Source organism: Aphis gossypii, chromosome X (assembly GCF_020184175.1).
Source record: "Aphis gossypii isolate Hap1 chromosome X, ASM2018417v2, whole genome shotgun sequence".
Taxonomy (NCBI): Eukaryota; Metazoa; Arthropoda; class Insecta; order Hemiptera; family Aphididae; genus Aphis; species Aphis gossypii.
The window spans coordinates 30840591-30854459 of NC_065533.1; the positions used below are offsets into that span (position 1 = coordinate 30840591).

Below are 13869 nucleotides of genomic sequence, written 5' to 3' on the forward strand. Positions count from 1 at the left end.
TTGTTAAATGGTTTTATAATTAAAATTACGCCCCATAATCAGATCAAAGTTGTTAAATTTTAATTTTAACTTCAATTGATATTCTACATTGAAAATATTTGTTTCTCAGTTAGCTATTTTGTATATATATAATATGTATATATATTTTTTTTAACTTATATAAAGTTATAATGACAACATATTATCAAACAACAAAATTATTAAAATTTATGATAATTTATTGATTATAATAAAGTATAAATGTACGTAAAAAATATACTACTGGGTAATAAAAACATATCTTAGTTATCTTAAACATAAATAATACACTAAAATAGTGGTAAACATGAACATTTTAACATAACATGGAATTATTCAATATAGATTTATGAATCTTAAACTTAGAATAATATTTAAATACTTAATACTGAATAGTTTCAACATAATGATTGTTTCTTTTAAGTGATATAATAGTAATAATTTGATAAAATAAAAAAATAAAATCATAAATTTCAATAAAATTAAATATTAAAACGTGAAAATAGTATATTTATGGTAAATACGATACTTAAACTATTACATCATACATCCTATCATATGCTATAAACATAATACAGTTATTTTCATTAAATTATGTCCCTATAGATTTAAACATAGTAAAATTTATTATAGTTTTAAATTGATCAAACATAAAAAAATTTTATTTTTGAGTTATCTATTTTTGTGAATGAGGAATTTTTTAAAAATAATTCTAAACAGTATACAAAAATAAAAATAGAATTAGATTATAATACTGTTTAATTTATAGACTTATTGAACACAAATTGTATATTAATATTTTAGCACACAAATTATAATATTGATAATTAGACAGCAAAGTTTAATGGTGAAAAATTACATATTTATAAGAAAATTGGATGACAATCATTAAATCATAGTAATGTCTTATTAAAAAAAAATCAGTCTTCGGAAAGTTTTGTTATTTGAGTTATGATGAGATTCACAAAAAATAATAAAATTCAGTAATGGTATAAATTGGAGGAATCATAATTATAACACGATTAAAAAAAGAACTATAGTTTAATAACATATAATAAAAATAATAAAATAAAACTAATGAATTAGTATAATTAAAATGAACTTTTTATAGCATTGATAAGTGCAAAATTTGATATGTAAAATAAAAATAATTCACACCACTTCATTGACGCAATAATGGCAAAATTGAAGTAATAATTTTAGAATTGTTATTTAGAAATATAATTATATAAATATTCAATAATTTCAAATAATTGTTCTAGAGAATAATCGATATGTCTAATTTACAATTAAAGTAAAAAAAAAAAATCTTATTACATTGTTTAAAAATAAAATCATATAAAACTGATATAAAATTTAGATGTAAGATTAATCCATCATCAATTCAAAATGTACAGATCCTTTGTTGACACCATTTTTTTTATGAACGATATTTTTTGCCCATGCTTTGCACAGAATGTTGATTACAATGCTTTCTAAATTCAGGTAAATATAGAATATATTAAAAAACAATGAATATATTGTGTTATTAATATACTCACTTGCTGGACTTTTGAAATGAATTGCAACCAAAGGGCTTAGGTAACCTTCAGAGTTTTCAAATGGGAAGAAGTAACCAGGAAATCCAGGAATGGGCCAATATGCCATTGGTCCAATGAGTTCTTTGTCAGACACAGTTTCTCCTTCGCATGATACCCATACAGTTCTCAACTAAAAGCAAATTAAAAGATTAGTGTCAACATTTTGATTTTGTTTTATTATATAAAAAAATAAACATAATTTTAAACTTTGAATGAATCAAGAGAGAATGTATGATTAATGATCTATACTTTCCACAGATATTTTAAGTATACATAAAAATACTAACCTTTTCTGGATTAGTTATTTCTTTGATGTGGTCTTTTAAACTTTTTGGCATATCATGGGGTAGGTCATTTGGATCATCATAAAATATAGGATTCCAACCATAAATCTAGAAAACAAAATTTAAAAGTTATGTCAATTATTTAATTTAAATTATTAAATTCATTATAATATGGTAATTAATAAATTTACTTGGACCTATTTTAATCCAACTTCTTAACCTTGAAAAAGTATACAATATTGTGTTATGCACAAAGAAACTCAAATTATTAAAATAAGAAAGCATAAATAAAAACATCTTATTCCATAAAAAATTCCTAAAAACAGTTTATTTGAAGTAAAAGCTCAAAACAAATATATAAATACTCATCTCCCAAAAAATGATATTTGTTAAAAATTAATTCTTAGTGTAGTGTTTCTTATAGCCAAACCGACATTATTTTATAAATCTTAAAATCTACAAAACATATAATTTTCAATGATAATATCTACATCTATTATGACAGAGAAATCAATGTTACCATCAAAATTCTTTAAAACACTCTACAGTACTATAATGAGCTAACACATCAGGATTTGATTTAAAGACTACAAAAAATAAAAAGCACCTGTACAATCAAACAAATATCATCAAAATTCTTGCACAGATAGGGATTTGACAAGAAATCAATGTCATAACCTGTCCAGTTCATCTTGGCCATCGGTAACTGTTACGATTACTATCTTGTAGTGTAAAGTAATACCAACTATAATGGTAGTTTGTGACTTCAGTAGATGACCAAGATGAACTTGACAAGTTATAAATCTTTCATTTTATTCCAAATTAACTATCCATCACATATTAATAACACAGTTAATACAGAAATCTCTAATCCTTAGACCAAACACACCAAAATTGTTTATCATTGGGTGCTTTTAAAACAAACCCCAATAAAAGCATTTTTGCTACATTGGAGAAATTCCTCTCTGGTTCATAAGCAATTAAAATACATTTTTATATGATATTAAAAGAAAAACAATATCAAAAATTCAAACTCTAACATAAAAAAAAACACTCACATCAATAAAGAACACATCTCCAATTTATGAAAAAAAAAAAAATGAATATAAATATCTCAGTTTAAGAAACAATTCCCTTCCAACAAATATTGCTATGGCTTTGAAACCTTAGGCTTAACGCAGAATAACTCGCACACAATAAAATAATAATATCACATTTCCAAAATATTATTATATTATTCAACTTAAATTCCCAATCACACTCAAATCTATATGGACATCTGCAAATCAGACAATGGAGTAGGCTTTGCAAATGTCCTAAGCTAAACAATCATCCAACACAAACTACTTTCAATAAAATAAATAAATATACTCACCTCTGACAATTATGCTATACTTAAAATAATAATTAATTAAGCAAATTCACTCTATGTAACCGGCATACTATTTATTAGTGATGTTCTTTGTGTCCTAATAGCACTCAAAACCAACATTATTACTATCCAATAATGAAATTATTCAAAAAGTTCAAGCTAAACTTATTATTGGCACATATAAAATAAATTACATTTCTCATTATTTTTTGGATTCTATCCTAATAATCAATTAACTCAAATCTATCTAAGATCTAGTAAAATAATAGTACACACCTTTGGTGATTATTCGTTGTCAAGACATCGCCATTACCAAAATAAGAATTTGACATACCAGCTTTACCTATAGCTTTTTAATGAGCAAAGATCCTCCACCAATATGTAACATATCACAAATACAATCAAACATAATATCTTTGAACTCTGAAGAATACCAAAAATATAAATCTTAATGGAAAATTTTCAATCCTCAATGCAATATTAAATAATACTTCAAACAAAGATGAAACCATAAAAATATCATCTTTATACTTAAATGCAGTTTACCTAACAAACTTTAATATTGTAAATAATAGGCAATCACACTTGTTAAATATTATTAATTTGTTGTTGTAAAATATATCTATAGTAATATTGAATAATATTTTTAACAGTTGAAGCTTGTAAATTAATAGTAAAATATATATAAATAATAGGTAGTTTAAAAAATAGTATATTTTGTTATATACTTGAATAATGTAAGTATCTATATAATGATAAATATAATTAATCAATTCTTTTAGATACTGTTATTAAATTAATTCTATTATTTATTATTTTGTCATAAGCAAAATAAATATTAAATTAATAAATAATAATTAATAATTCAAATTAAATAAAAATGATGATCTATAGTCATGTGCTGATGCACCCACAAGATTATATAATAAAATACTTTTTATTAGAGCACTACACTCACAGTGTTGTCTCAAATTTATGAATTAGTTTTTAAACTTTTATGCAATACATTTATTTTTACTCAGCTATTAACAGAAAGCTACCCTGAGTTGTCTTCATCTTAAAAGCATACAACATAGCAAATTTGCTTTTATTAGAACTAATTGTTTTTTTATCAAAACTAAAAGTAAGAAGATTATCTGTGCTTAAACGTTGGCTTTTCAATATTTAAAATTTTAATTTAGAAATTTAGAGACTTGTTATATTTTTAATACTCATACCTCATATCTTGGGTAAAATTAAAATATTAATATTAGGCCAATTAAATTTAATATTAAAGCTAACAACACATGTTTTTAAGATGGAGACAATACAAGGTAGTGTTTACTTAATAGCTAAGTAAAAATTTATATAGTGCACAAAAGTATAAAAACAAATTTGTAAATAAATATAAATATATATATTTATAAATATGAATGTTTTTATTTTTTTATTATTTAAATATTAATTTATTTACTAATAATTTTAAAATTGAAATTTAACTTTAAATTATTTAAATTTGGATACCTTATTGTCCATTGATAATAATTATTGAGAATATATGAAATATTTAACTCAAGATAATAAACATATGCAGCAAAGGTATGAAAGAATGAAAGGTTTTAATTATAAACCAAATGTATGTTAATAATAAGTTTTAAATATAATTTTAGCAATGTAATCTTTTATAACTATTTGATTTCTTACTTTATTTAGCTTAAGAAAAATACAAGGTCCTTGACGATGAAAATTGAATCGATTTTCTTCTGTGCAAGAATTAAATGCTTTTACATCAATATCACAGACTTTTCCTTTACCAGGTGGCTTATCATAATCACAAGTTGCAATATTTTGACCTCTTCCTGGTGTTAAACCTGGTTTCTTGTACACTTAACCATATGAAAATAAAAATTAAGTTAATAAATTTAAAAAAATATTTAATAAAAACAAATTTACCATCTAAAAATTTAACGAGTCTTTCAGTCCATATTGAATAATCTTGAACAGATTTACTATTTATATGAATTAAAGTGCTATGAGTTTCATTAGACATAGGTCTAAATCCCAAACCTATAGAATACATAGATAATAAATTATTAATATTTTAGAATTTAGTTTGAATAACTTCAATTTTTATACCTGGATTTGTTCCAATTAGTGAATGTTCGAGTTGTCTAGTCGGAGTACGTGGATCAAGAGTTTGAAAGAAAAACCACAAAACTACTCCAAACATAGCGACAAGTGATAAATAAAACGCTGTATAATATAATCCAATTTTAGCTGAAACGTAAAAATCAATAACAATGAAAATTATATTTTACTATACACTATTCATGTTAAAAGAATACATCATGCATCAATGCATTATTTTTTGTATTTAATCTGTTCTAATTAAAATTAATGCCTTATTAATTCCCACATTTATCAAATAATTTTTAAGTTTCATATTATCTACCAAGTATATTTCATGCATTCAATTATAAAATAAAAATAACCATCAAATCTTAATTACTCTATAACAGAATTTAAATTGTTTATGTGAGCCAAACACAAAAGTTAATCAAACATTGTAGAAATATGTCACATTTAAATCGATTAAACAGATCTATTGATTCTCTTTTTTAGTTAAATTCTTCTTCTTCATTAAATGATACACTAACAAATGTATTATATCGAGCAAAAAAAAACGTAAAAGGCATCTTTAGCAAAAAGAAGAAACTACTCTTACCCCAACTGGACGGTGTGCGACCAAATATTTCTCCAGTGTCTTTGTCATAGGCATACAACACAAGCCTCTTGGACAATGGCAATTTGCGTTTGTCCGTATCAAAGCCGATGAACGTCGTTTTGCTTCCGTAATTCATTTTCGTATCGTCGATGAGCAGACCAAAATGCCAAAAAAAAAAAAACCTAATAACTACACTCGATGAAAAAAATGCCTATCAACAAATAGTCGTCACTGCTACAGCGTCCCGTCGAAATTTCAGAGAAAAATTGAACACAAATATTAAAAATAATGATAATAATTTGAATTTGTATTATTTGTTTGCGAAGAACACTGAACACTTGTTCGGACTTGGGAGGAAACTCATCTGCTGACCCGCCCAAAATCGCGAATACCGCACCAATTATCGATAAATGATAGTAACAACAACAACAACTAAATTATTGTCGTTATTATCATCTCTGGAGGTGTGGCCGGCGAACGTGTTTGGTGCTACGCGTCACTACGTCACCACTGGTCGGTGGTTCGCGTTAAATGTTCCTTGTAGCAAACAATTGTTTTTTCAACAAAAAACCACGGGAAATTAAAATCCAATAAAAAATCTTCAGTATACAAAAAATACGGGTTAGGTTAAAGATATCAGGTCAGATGATGACTGATGGCTAAACACTCAAACCTCCCCGACCCAGTTTAAGGTGAAACAATATTCACTCGGCCAACTCGAAGACGGCTTCCAAACACCGGAAATCGAGTTCCACTAGCCCCTACTGTTATTATTATAATTTTATATGATACATAATAATATGTATGTATATATTATTAGTTATTACTATTCTTATAAATTATCTATGTTCAATTAAATTTAATATGATCTCACTACATTACTGCCTGTCACATTACTCACATTCGTGTTCAAATTATTTGTTTTATTATATTAATATCGTTGAATTATTACACATCCTAAGAAAAGTTACCTAGGTGCTTTACTAATTTAATTTTTACACTGAGACGTTTTTCTTCGTTTCCTTAGTCATTTTTTCAATAATTCCATAATCGCAAACAGCATAATATAAGACATATTATATTAAATATTACACAAAACACACGTCATTTAATGTTATAAGCGCATCGAGTATTGGAAAATATAAAACAAAATAAAGAAGATCTTACAGCTATTTGGTTGGGGAGGAAATGTTCCTAATTATTTTAAATGCAATTTTATCATCATAATGTTTGTGTCTAATAATTTTTACACCCGACTGTCGTTATTTAATATTTTACTAGCTGGCCCCGTGCACTTCGTTGCCCGTTATGAATTCCAATTCTATAATATGATTCAAACATTGTTTAAATTGTTATTTAAAATTCGGTTAAACGGTGTTCAAAGCCATTTTGAATCTCAAAAAACTTGTGTAAACACCACTTAAAAATGCGAATTTTGTAAAATGCTTTCTTATTGTACACCAAATTTGTGGTACGAATGTACTGTGTAAATTGCAAGCCTCGATCTATCATTGTTCAGGCTCTAACTGTATCAGTCAGTGAGTTAGTCAGGTTATATTATAGCCATTAGGCCGGTGTCACACTTGCGGAATATCCTCAGCGGACGTTTCGCGGAGGAATAATCGCGATATGTATCTAGCGATTTTATTTTTTCCGTACGGAAATTCCGCTGTAATGTGTCCAGTAGTATTTAAATTTATGAATTTCCATATTGCGAAAATCCACCGCGGAAAATGTGTGAAATGTGAAAAAAATGTGAAAATGTGTGGCTTGGAGTTGCTCGTGAGACTCTCTTACGATTATGCGAGTACCTAGTATATTATCAAGTAGGCAAACCACCCGTGGTGGATTGCGGACCCCTCGAGATGTGTACGTACCTAAGTTTATAATTTCTAACCCTTAAGTTTCAAAATTGTATCAATTTTTTTTTACTACGGTGTTTGTTTAATAATGAGCCATTTCGCGATAAAGTTGTTATAATAACCTGCTTTATTTTTTAATTAATTAATATTTTTTTTACGTAAACTTTATTACGATTATGATACGTATACTTCTTATAACTATTTAAATAGTTAACTTTTTGGTCTTTTCTTTCTCATATACACACCTAGTACTTAAATAAGTTAGAAAAGAAATTATGAAAATCGGTCCAGTACAACTTCAGATATAACTGTCATAAGAAATAGACTCACATTTTAATAAAATATAAAGATAGCCACATGATACGCCTGTTATAATAATTTATAATTTTTTTTCGCGTTTCTTTGTATCAAATCACTTAAAAAACGATGTTGTGAAAAATTAATGTATTGTAAATTTATGTTTTTTTTAAAACGCATTACATATTTTACTCATAATATGAAAACGTGAAACAATTAAAAATTAACTTTCTAAATTATTCAACTCTATACTTCCTTTATTCAATTGCCTAAACTTAAAACGGCGAAAACAGCCAACTGCAAGTCAAGCACGAATAGAGATTTGATCTTTTCTATATTATATCAAAAAGACAAAAAATGATGACGAACAAAATAAAAAACACTTCTCAGAATCTATTTTAACAGCTATTTCAAAAAATTTAACGGGATCGTTGTATAGTATCTGTATTATTATATCCGAGATATATAATTATTATTTTTGTTTAGTTCATATGTTTTAACGAAATTTAACCAAACTAAATTCAGCTGTTTACAATAGATATTTACTTATTTCACGGTTACGGGATATTATAACTGATCATAATACTTTATAGTTACACAACAAATGTTGTATTGACACATTTTTAATAATATAATATTTTAAAAAACGTTTAAATTTTAAATTTATAAAATTAAATTCTCTGAAGAAAAACAATATGAATGAATATGAACGAGTTAACATGATGGAAGATAAGCGTTGGACAAATATTTTGAAATGTGACATTATGGAAAATACTACACTATTGGGAGATGCAGAACACCGCGATCGTATGGCTGGATTGGATGTCAAATTAAAAAATGAAAATAATCATATTCACGAATTAAAAAACAATATTAAAAAATGTTATGTACAATTTAAAGAGGTAAATGAAGACTTTAAAGATCTCATTTTATCAGATGCTGGAAGTAAGGTTTTTTTGGAAAGATACAGATATTTACATCCAGATAAAATAAAATCAAGCATAAATAATTCTATACACACAATTACTAAAGTATCAAATGCACGAGTTGAGCAATTTAAAACAGCAATAAAAAATTTGGAAGATATAGAAAGACGTCCAAACCCACAGAAAGGTGAACAGCACTATATCAAAAAACGTAAAATGGAAAAAACAATGGGAAAAATTGTAAATAAAGTTAAGAAAATTGCGTTGGTTGACTTTACTAAAAGAAAGACCAAAAGCATGGTAAATGATGTTAAACAAAATTTAATCAAGTACGATACTGTGATAGAACAATTACAAACCGACGCTAAAGCAATGGCTATGGTCATTATGAAAGAAATTGAAACTGGTACAAACTTCAATGAAGACACAGCAAATTATATTAAAACTTATTTTGCCGAGAAGGATGCAAAAGAAAAATCTATCGGTAAAAACACATCTTACCTCGACAAATTAAATTCAATAATGGATTCAATGGAATATAGTAGGTAAATTTACTAAATTTTATAAAACAACGTACGTACTACTACTAGTCGTGTAACGACTTTAAAATCAACTGCAATCGATAATAATATATACCTACCTATATGGCTATTATATGTCAATATGTGTTACAGCTGAAGTGTTGAATCAAATAATTTATGAAATACCTAGGTAAATTATGAAATAACTTAAACGTGTTTGTTAAATACATTTACAAGTACAAATTCACATTGTAATTTATATTTTATCTTGCATTACTTCGTTATTACCTATGTCAAATTGTACAAAATATTATGATCACCGTTTACCGATAATACTGGGCGCCCGTACGGTGTCTTATCTTTGGTCATATTCGGTCTATTCGTATTAAACCACGATTTAAGATAATCTTAATATCTTAAATCGTGTATTAAGCATAAATTACCGCAATAATCATGACTATTGTACGTTTATCGTGCTATCATAAGATTATCGTGTAGTAATAGTTTTACGGTCATTTTACGAATTCACTGTGATTGTGGGAAAAAAGACGTTTTGTGCAACTCTAAATGTTATAACAGCCTTGCGTGTACAATTTTATAATTAATCCAATTCAAAATAAAAAAAATATTATAATATATAACACAAAATTATTATTACTAAAATTGTATAGAATAACTAGTCTATAAAAATAAATGACTAATAAAAAACTGGTTAAAATATGATTTTCAAGTAGGTATTATTTGATATTTCATACATTAATTAACATTTGTAATTCTTGAACTACCTAGTTAATTCATAAAATAACGGAATTCAGCACTTTAACTGTAATATATTACACAATAGGTACTACAAAATATAATTTACTATAGTAATCTATTTATCTATTTTGGTAAAATACCATTCAAAATGTGAATTCATTTTTTAATAATTAATTAAATACTTATAGTTATTGATTAATATAAAATACATTAGTTATTAGTCATTTAATCTAAAATTTAATTTAGGAAAACACTAATGCAAGAGAAACCACCCACACAAATTGAAAAAACATTTTATTCGAAACTTCCGTGGAATAATGATACATCTGACAAAAAATCACATCCAGATAATACTATTGTTGAACATGCTGTAAAAAATAAAAAAGCAAAAAGAAAGAACAATTGGTGTAATAATATTTCACAATTTGGAATAATGTACTATGTCCATCAAAATGAAAAAACTAAATTTTTGAACAATTTAAAAAATAATATTGATGTTGCATCTGCCGATTATAAATTTCCTGAAAATATCCTTGATTATGTAACACTTGGTGATATTCAACCAACAAATGATGAGTTGGCCGCTAATTACATAATAAAACAAACAGGATATAATGGTTTAGAAGAATTAATAAAATATGTCGAGAGCACTAAAAATGATTTAATGAATTTAAGCAAATTAACAACTTTAAGAACAACTTTACAGAATTTATTATTCAAGGAAAGGTTATATAAAAAAGAAACTGTAGATAAATTGAAACTTTTGACTAACAAAGATATTGAATTCAATAAACAAGTGGAGATTTTCAAAACATACATTGATGATCAACAAAAAAATATTTTTGAGGTTGACCAAATCAAAATACATTATTTAAAATTGTTTAATGATTTGTATTTTTACGTGGACAATATTAAAATTATACTTAAAAAACTCCATGTAAGTGTTTCATTGTTTTTAAATATTTAAAATAACTAACAATAACAGTGTACTGCTACCTTCAATATTTTTAGGTTACCATTGACGATAATAAACAACTATCATTTATCAAAATGAATCTTACTTCACAAGAAAATACATTAGACAATACCGCCGAGGAATTAACAACATTAATAGAAGAAGTAAAATCTATGATTGGAGTGATTGATGGAAAATTTCGTTGGTGCAATTTAATAATTCCTGATGAATTTGATTCCAAACAAATGAATTTTGCACGTGCGATGTATGTGTTTAAAGTTCAAGAATACATACACGCAGATTTAGCAAAGAGACAAATGAGATTTTCTCTTTTATTAAAACAAAATAAATCGACAGATATGCCAAAAAAATCTGAAGATATCTAACTAGAGAGGATATGAAAAGACAAGCTGAACAAATTGTAAAATATTTCAATGAAAAAGACACGGATAGTTCAAAAAATAAAAGAAAACCAATTTCTTTCAGAAAAAGTTTTATATAGGTAGTATGACGTATAAAATCAAAATTAATGATCTTTGCGACTTTGCGGGATATGCAAATAAATAAAAATTTTAACCAGTCAACATTTTAATTATAATTAATGTTCAAATTAAGTGTTAGTTGTATATTTTATTTTATTTAGTAATATATTTAAAATATAACAAAAAAAATGATACAATTTTTTAAAGAATTAAAACAAAATACTTTATGTTTTCATTTTTTTCTTCTCTGCTTCACTGAAGCGCAGGCTTATTATCTATATCTAAATACTTAATATAATATGTGTTGAAAATGTAAATACCTATGTCACTTGTGAATTCATTATTATGTTTGATGAGGACTGAAGAGTTGATTATATAAGTTTGATTTAAAATAAGTACAAATACGAATAATTTTTATATTTATTGCATGTAAGTTAGAAATAGTTATTTACATTGTATTAATATCATATTGTAACCTTGAAAGTTTAAGTGTAATATTAGTCATTCCTTTTTTATTAAATTTGAATTTAAAATTTCCTTACTATAAACAGTAGCGTAAATTGGCCTCAATTTCTATAGTGGTGCAGAGAAATATTTTGATTTCTAACCCTCTAATACTAATACCTTTGAAAATTTCCACTCATTAAACATTTTCTTTTTTATGTTAAATTAATAATTAAGTATTGAATTATTAAAGTAGTAAAAGCATTATTATTATATAATATTAAAAAAAAAACTACAAATAATTTTTTATTTTAAACTGAGTCGACGTTTTCTTTTAAAACATGTTGCATCAAACTCATAAATTGCCTGGTTAAAATTAATGCAATAACTTGTGAACTATATAGATCATAGTGATTGGTAGATAAGATGATAAATAATTGATATTATCGTTGAAAAAATACTTACCAAGTTGTACCGTTAAAGCAGGATTGAAGTTATTGATGATAGATACTAAACAACACTTGTACAAAAATTACAATTTTATACGAGTACATATTTGTAATTTGTATTTTGTAAAACAAATGTATATTTTTGAAAATAGAAATTATAAGTGTACAGTGTACGTATTTTAATGATTTTCTGGTAGTGCAAAAATACAAATTTGCACTACTACATTTCAAATACGGTAGTACAATTATTGCTACATTTGCACCACTCAATATACGCCATTGACTATAAGTATAATGTATGAATGTTTTTTAAAATTCTAAACAGTTAATTATTAAAATGCAACGTGGTTCATCCACTAGGTAATAAATATATGTATTTTTATTTAATTTAAATTTTTTTATTGTTGAACTCAGCTATGTTCAGTGAGATCTTCGGCCTTTGTTTTATTGAAATCTTACGTATAGAGTGAAAATACAAAGGAGCTTAAAGTAAATTAAATTTAATAGTCTATTTAATATTTAAAAAAAATATCATGGGGAATAAACGAAATTTAAAAAACTCAGGAAAGTTTGTAAAGATTTTTTAATCGGCATATGGGATAGATTTATCAGAAACCTTTTATTTAATTGTCAGGCTTTTTAGCTTGCAAACAAAAATTTAAAATTTTTGATCTGCTTAAGTACCAACTACCTACATGGCTACATAGATATAACGTACCTCCAAAAACTAAATTTAAAATTGAACGTGTAATTATCGCAGTATTTTTTATTATGTTTCTAGACACGATTGACAATAATTTATTATAGTATAATAGGTAATGATGTATTTTATATTCCTTTATATTATTAAATTTATTTATTTATAAAATAAATTAGGTATATCTCTATAGTATCATTAGGTACTATTAAATTGTGAATTACATTTTTTTATATATAGCCGTATAGGTAATACTTTTTTTTTACTTTATACCATTGATTAAATATACTATATATAAATTTAATCAATGTTTATACTTTAAATTTAAATTTAATTTGTCGTTGAAAAATTCATTACTTTTGTGGTTTTTAAAATTGAATAACTTTGTATTTGTTTGTATCTAGTTCTGATATCGAAAAAATAAAAAGTTTGCGAAGTCCAAAATCTCTTCTTTTTTAGTGTGAAAATTTGGTTGCTTAATTTTGACTACAACCAAAGTTGTTTTTGCCCTCGTGAAAC

General features: G+C 25.5%; 2 protein-coding genes across 2 annotated transcripts; one reads left to right on the plus strand and one right to left on the minus strand.

Moving 5' to 3' along the window:
* Window positions 1-1053: 1053 nt before the first annotated feature.
* LOC114130581 (sodium/potassium-transporting ATPase subunit beta-2-like) lies at window positions 1054-6358 on the minus strand. Its single transcript, XM_027995582.2, has 7 exons — window positions 5959-6358; window positions 5370-5510; window positions 5187-5300; window positions 4938-5119; window positions 1886-1990; window positions 1560-1728; window positions 1054-1493 (listed from the first exon to the last, which is right to left on the minus strand). The coding sequence occupies exons 1-7, from the start codon at window positions 6092-6094 to the stop codon at window positions 1387-1389; spliced, it is 954 nt and encodes a 317-aa protein (XP_027851383.1). The 5' UTR covers window positions 6095-6358; the 3' UTR covers window positions 1054-1386.
* Window positions 6359-8680: 2322 nt separating this feature from the next.
* On the plus strand, window positions 8681-11892 carry LOC114130579 (uncharacterized). Its single transcript, XM_027995578.2, has 3 exons — window positions 8681-9588; window positions 10570-11260; window positions 11335-11892. Exons 1-3 carry the CDS (start codon window positions 8813-8815, stop codon window positions 11662-11664), a joined length of 1797 nt encoding a protein of 598 aa, XP_027851379.2. The 5' UTR covers window positions 8681-8812; the 3' UTR covers window positions 11665-11892.
* Window positions 11893-13869: the final 1977 nt, after the last annotated feature.

Bases quoted from the DNA above. Each gene is read 5' to 3' on its own strand.
- LOC114130581 (XM_027995582.2), bottom strand. From the start codon at position 6,094: ATGAATTACGGAAGCAAAACGACGTTCATCGGCTTTGATACGGACAAA. The intron at 5,301-5,369 runs GTATAAAAATTG...TGTATTCTATAG, and splicing joins ACTAATTGGAACAAATCCAG to GTTTGGGATTTAGACCTATG. The intron at 1,494-1,559 runs GTGAGTATATTA...ACCTGAATTTAG, and splicing joins TCATTTCAAAAGTCCAGCAA to AAAGCATTGTAATCAACATT.
- LOC114130579 (XM_027995578.2), top strand. From the start codon at position 8,813: ATGAATGAATATGAACGAGTTAACATGATGGAAGATAAGCGTTGGACA. The intron at 9,589-10,569 runs GTAAATTTACTA...AATTTAATTTAG, and splicing joins GATTCAATGGAATATAGTAG to GAAAACACTAATGCAAGAGA. The intron at 11,261-11,334 runs GTAAGTGTTTCA...CAATATTTTTAG, and splicing joins TTATACTTAAAAAACTCCAT to GTTACCATTGACGATAATAA.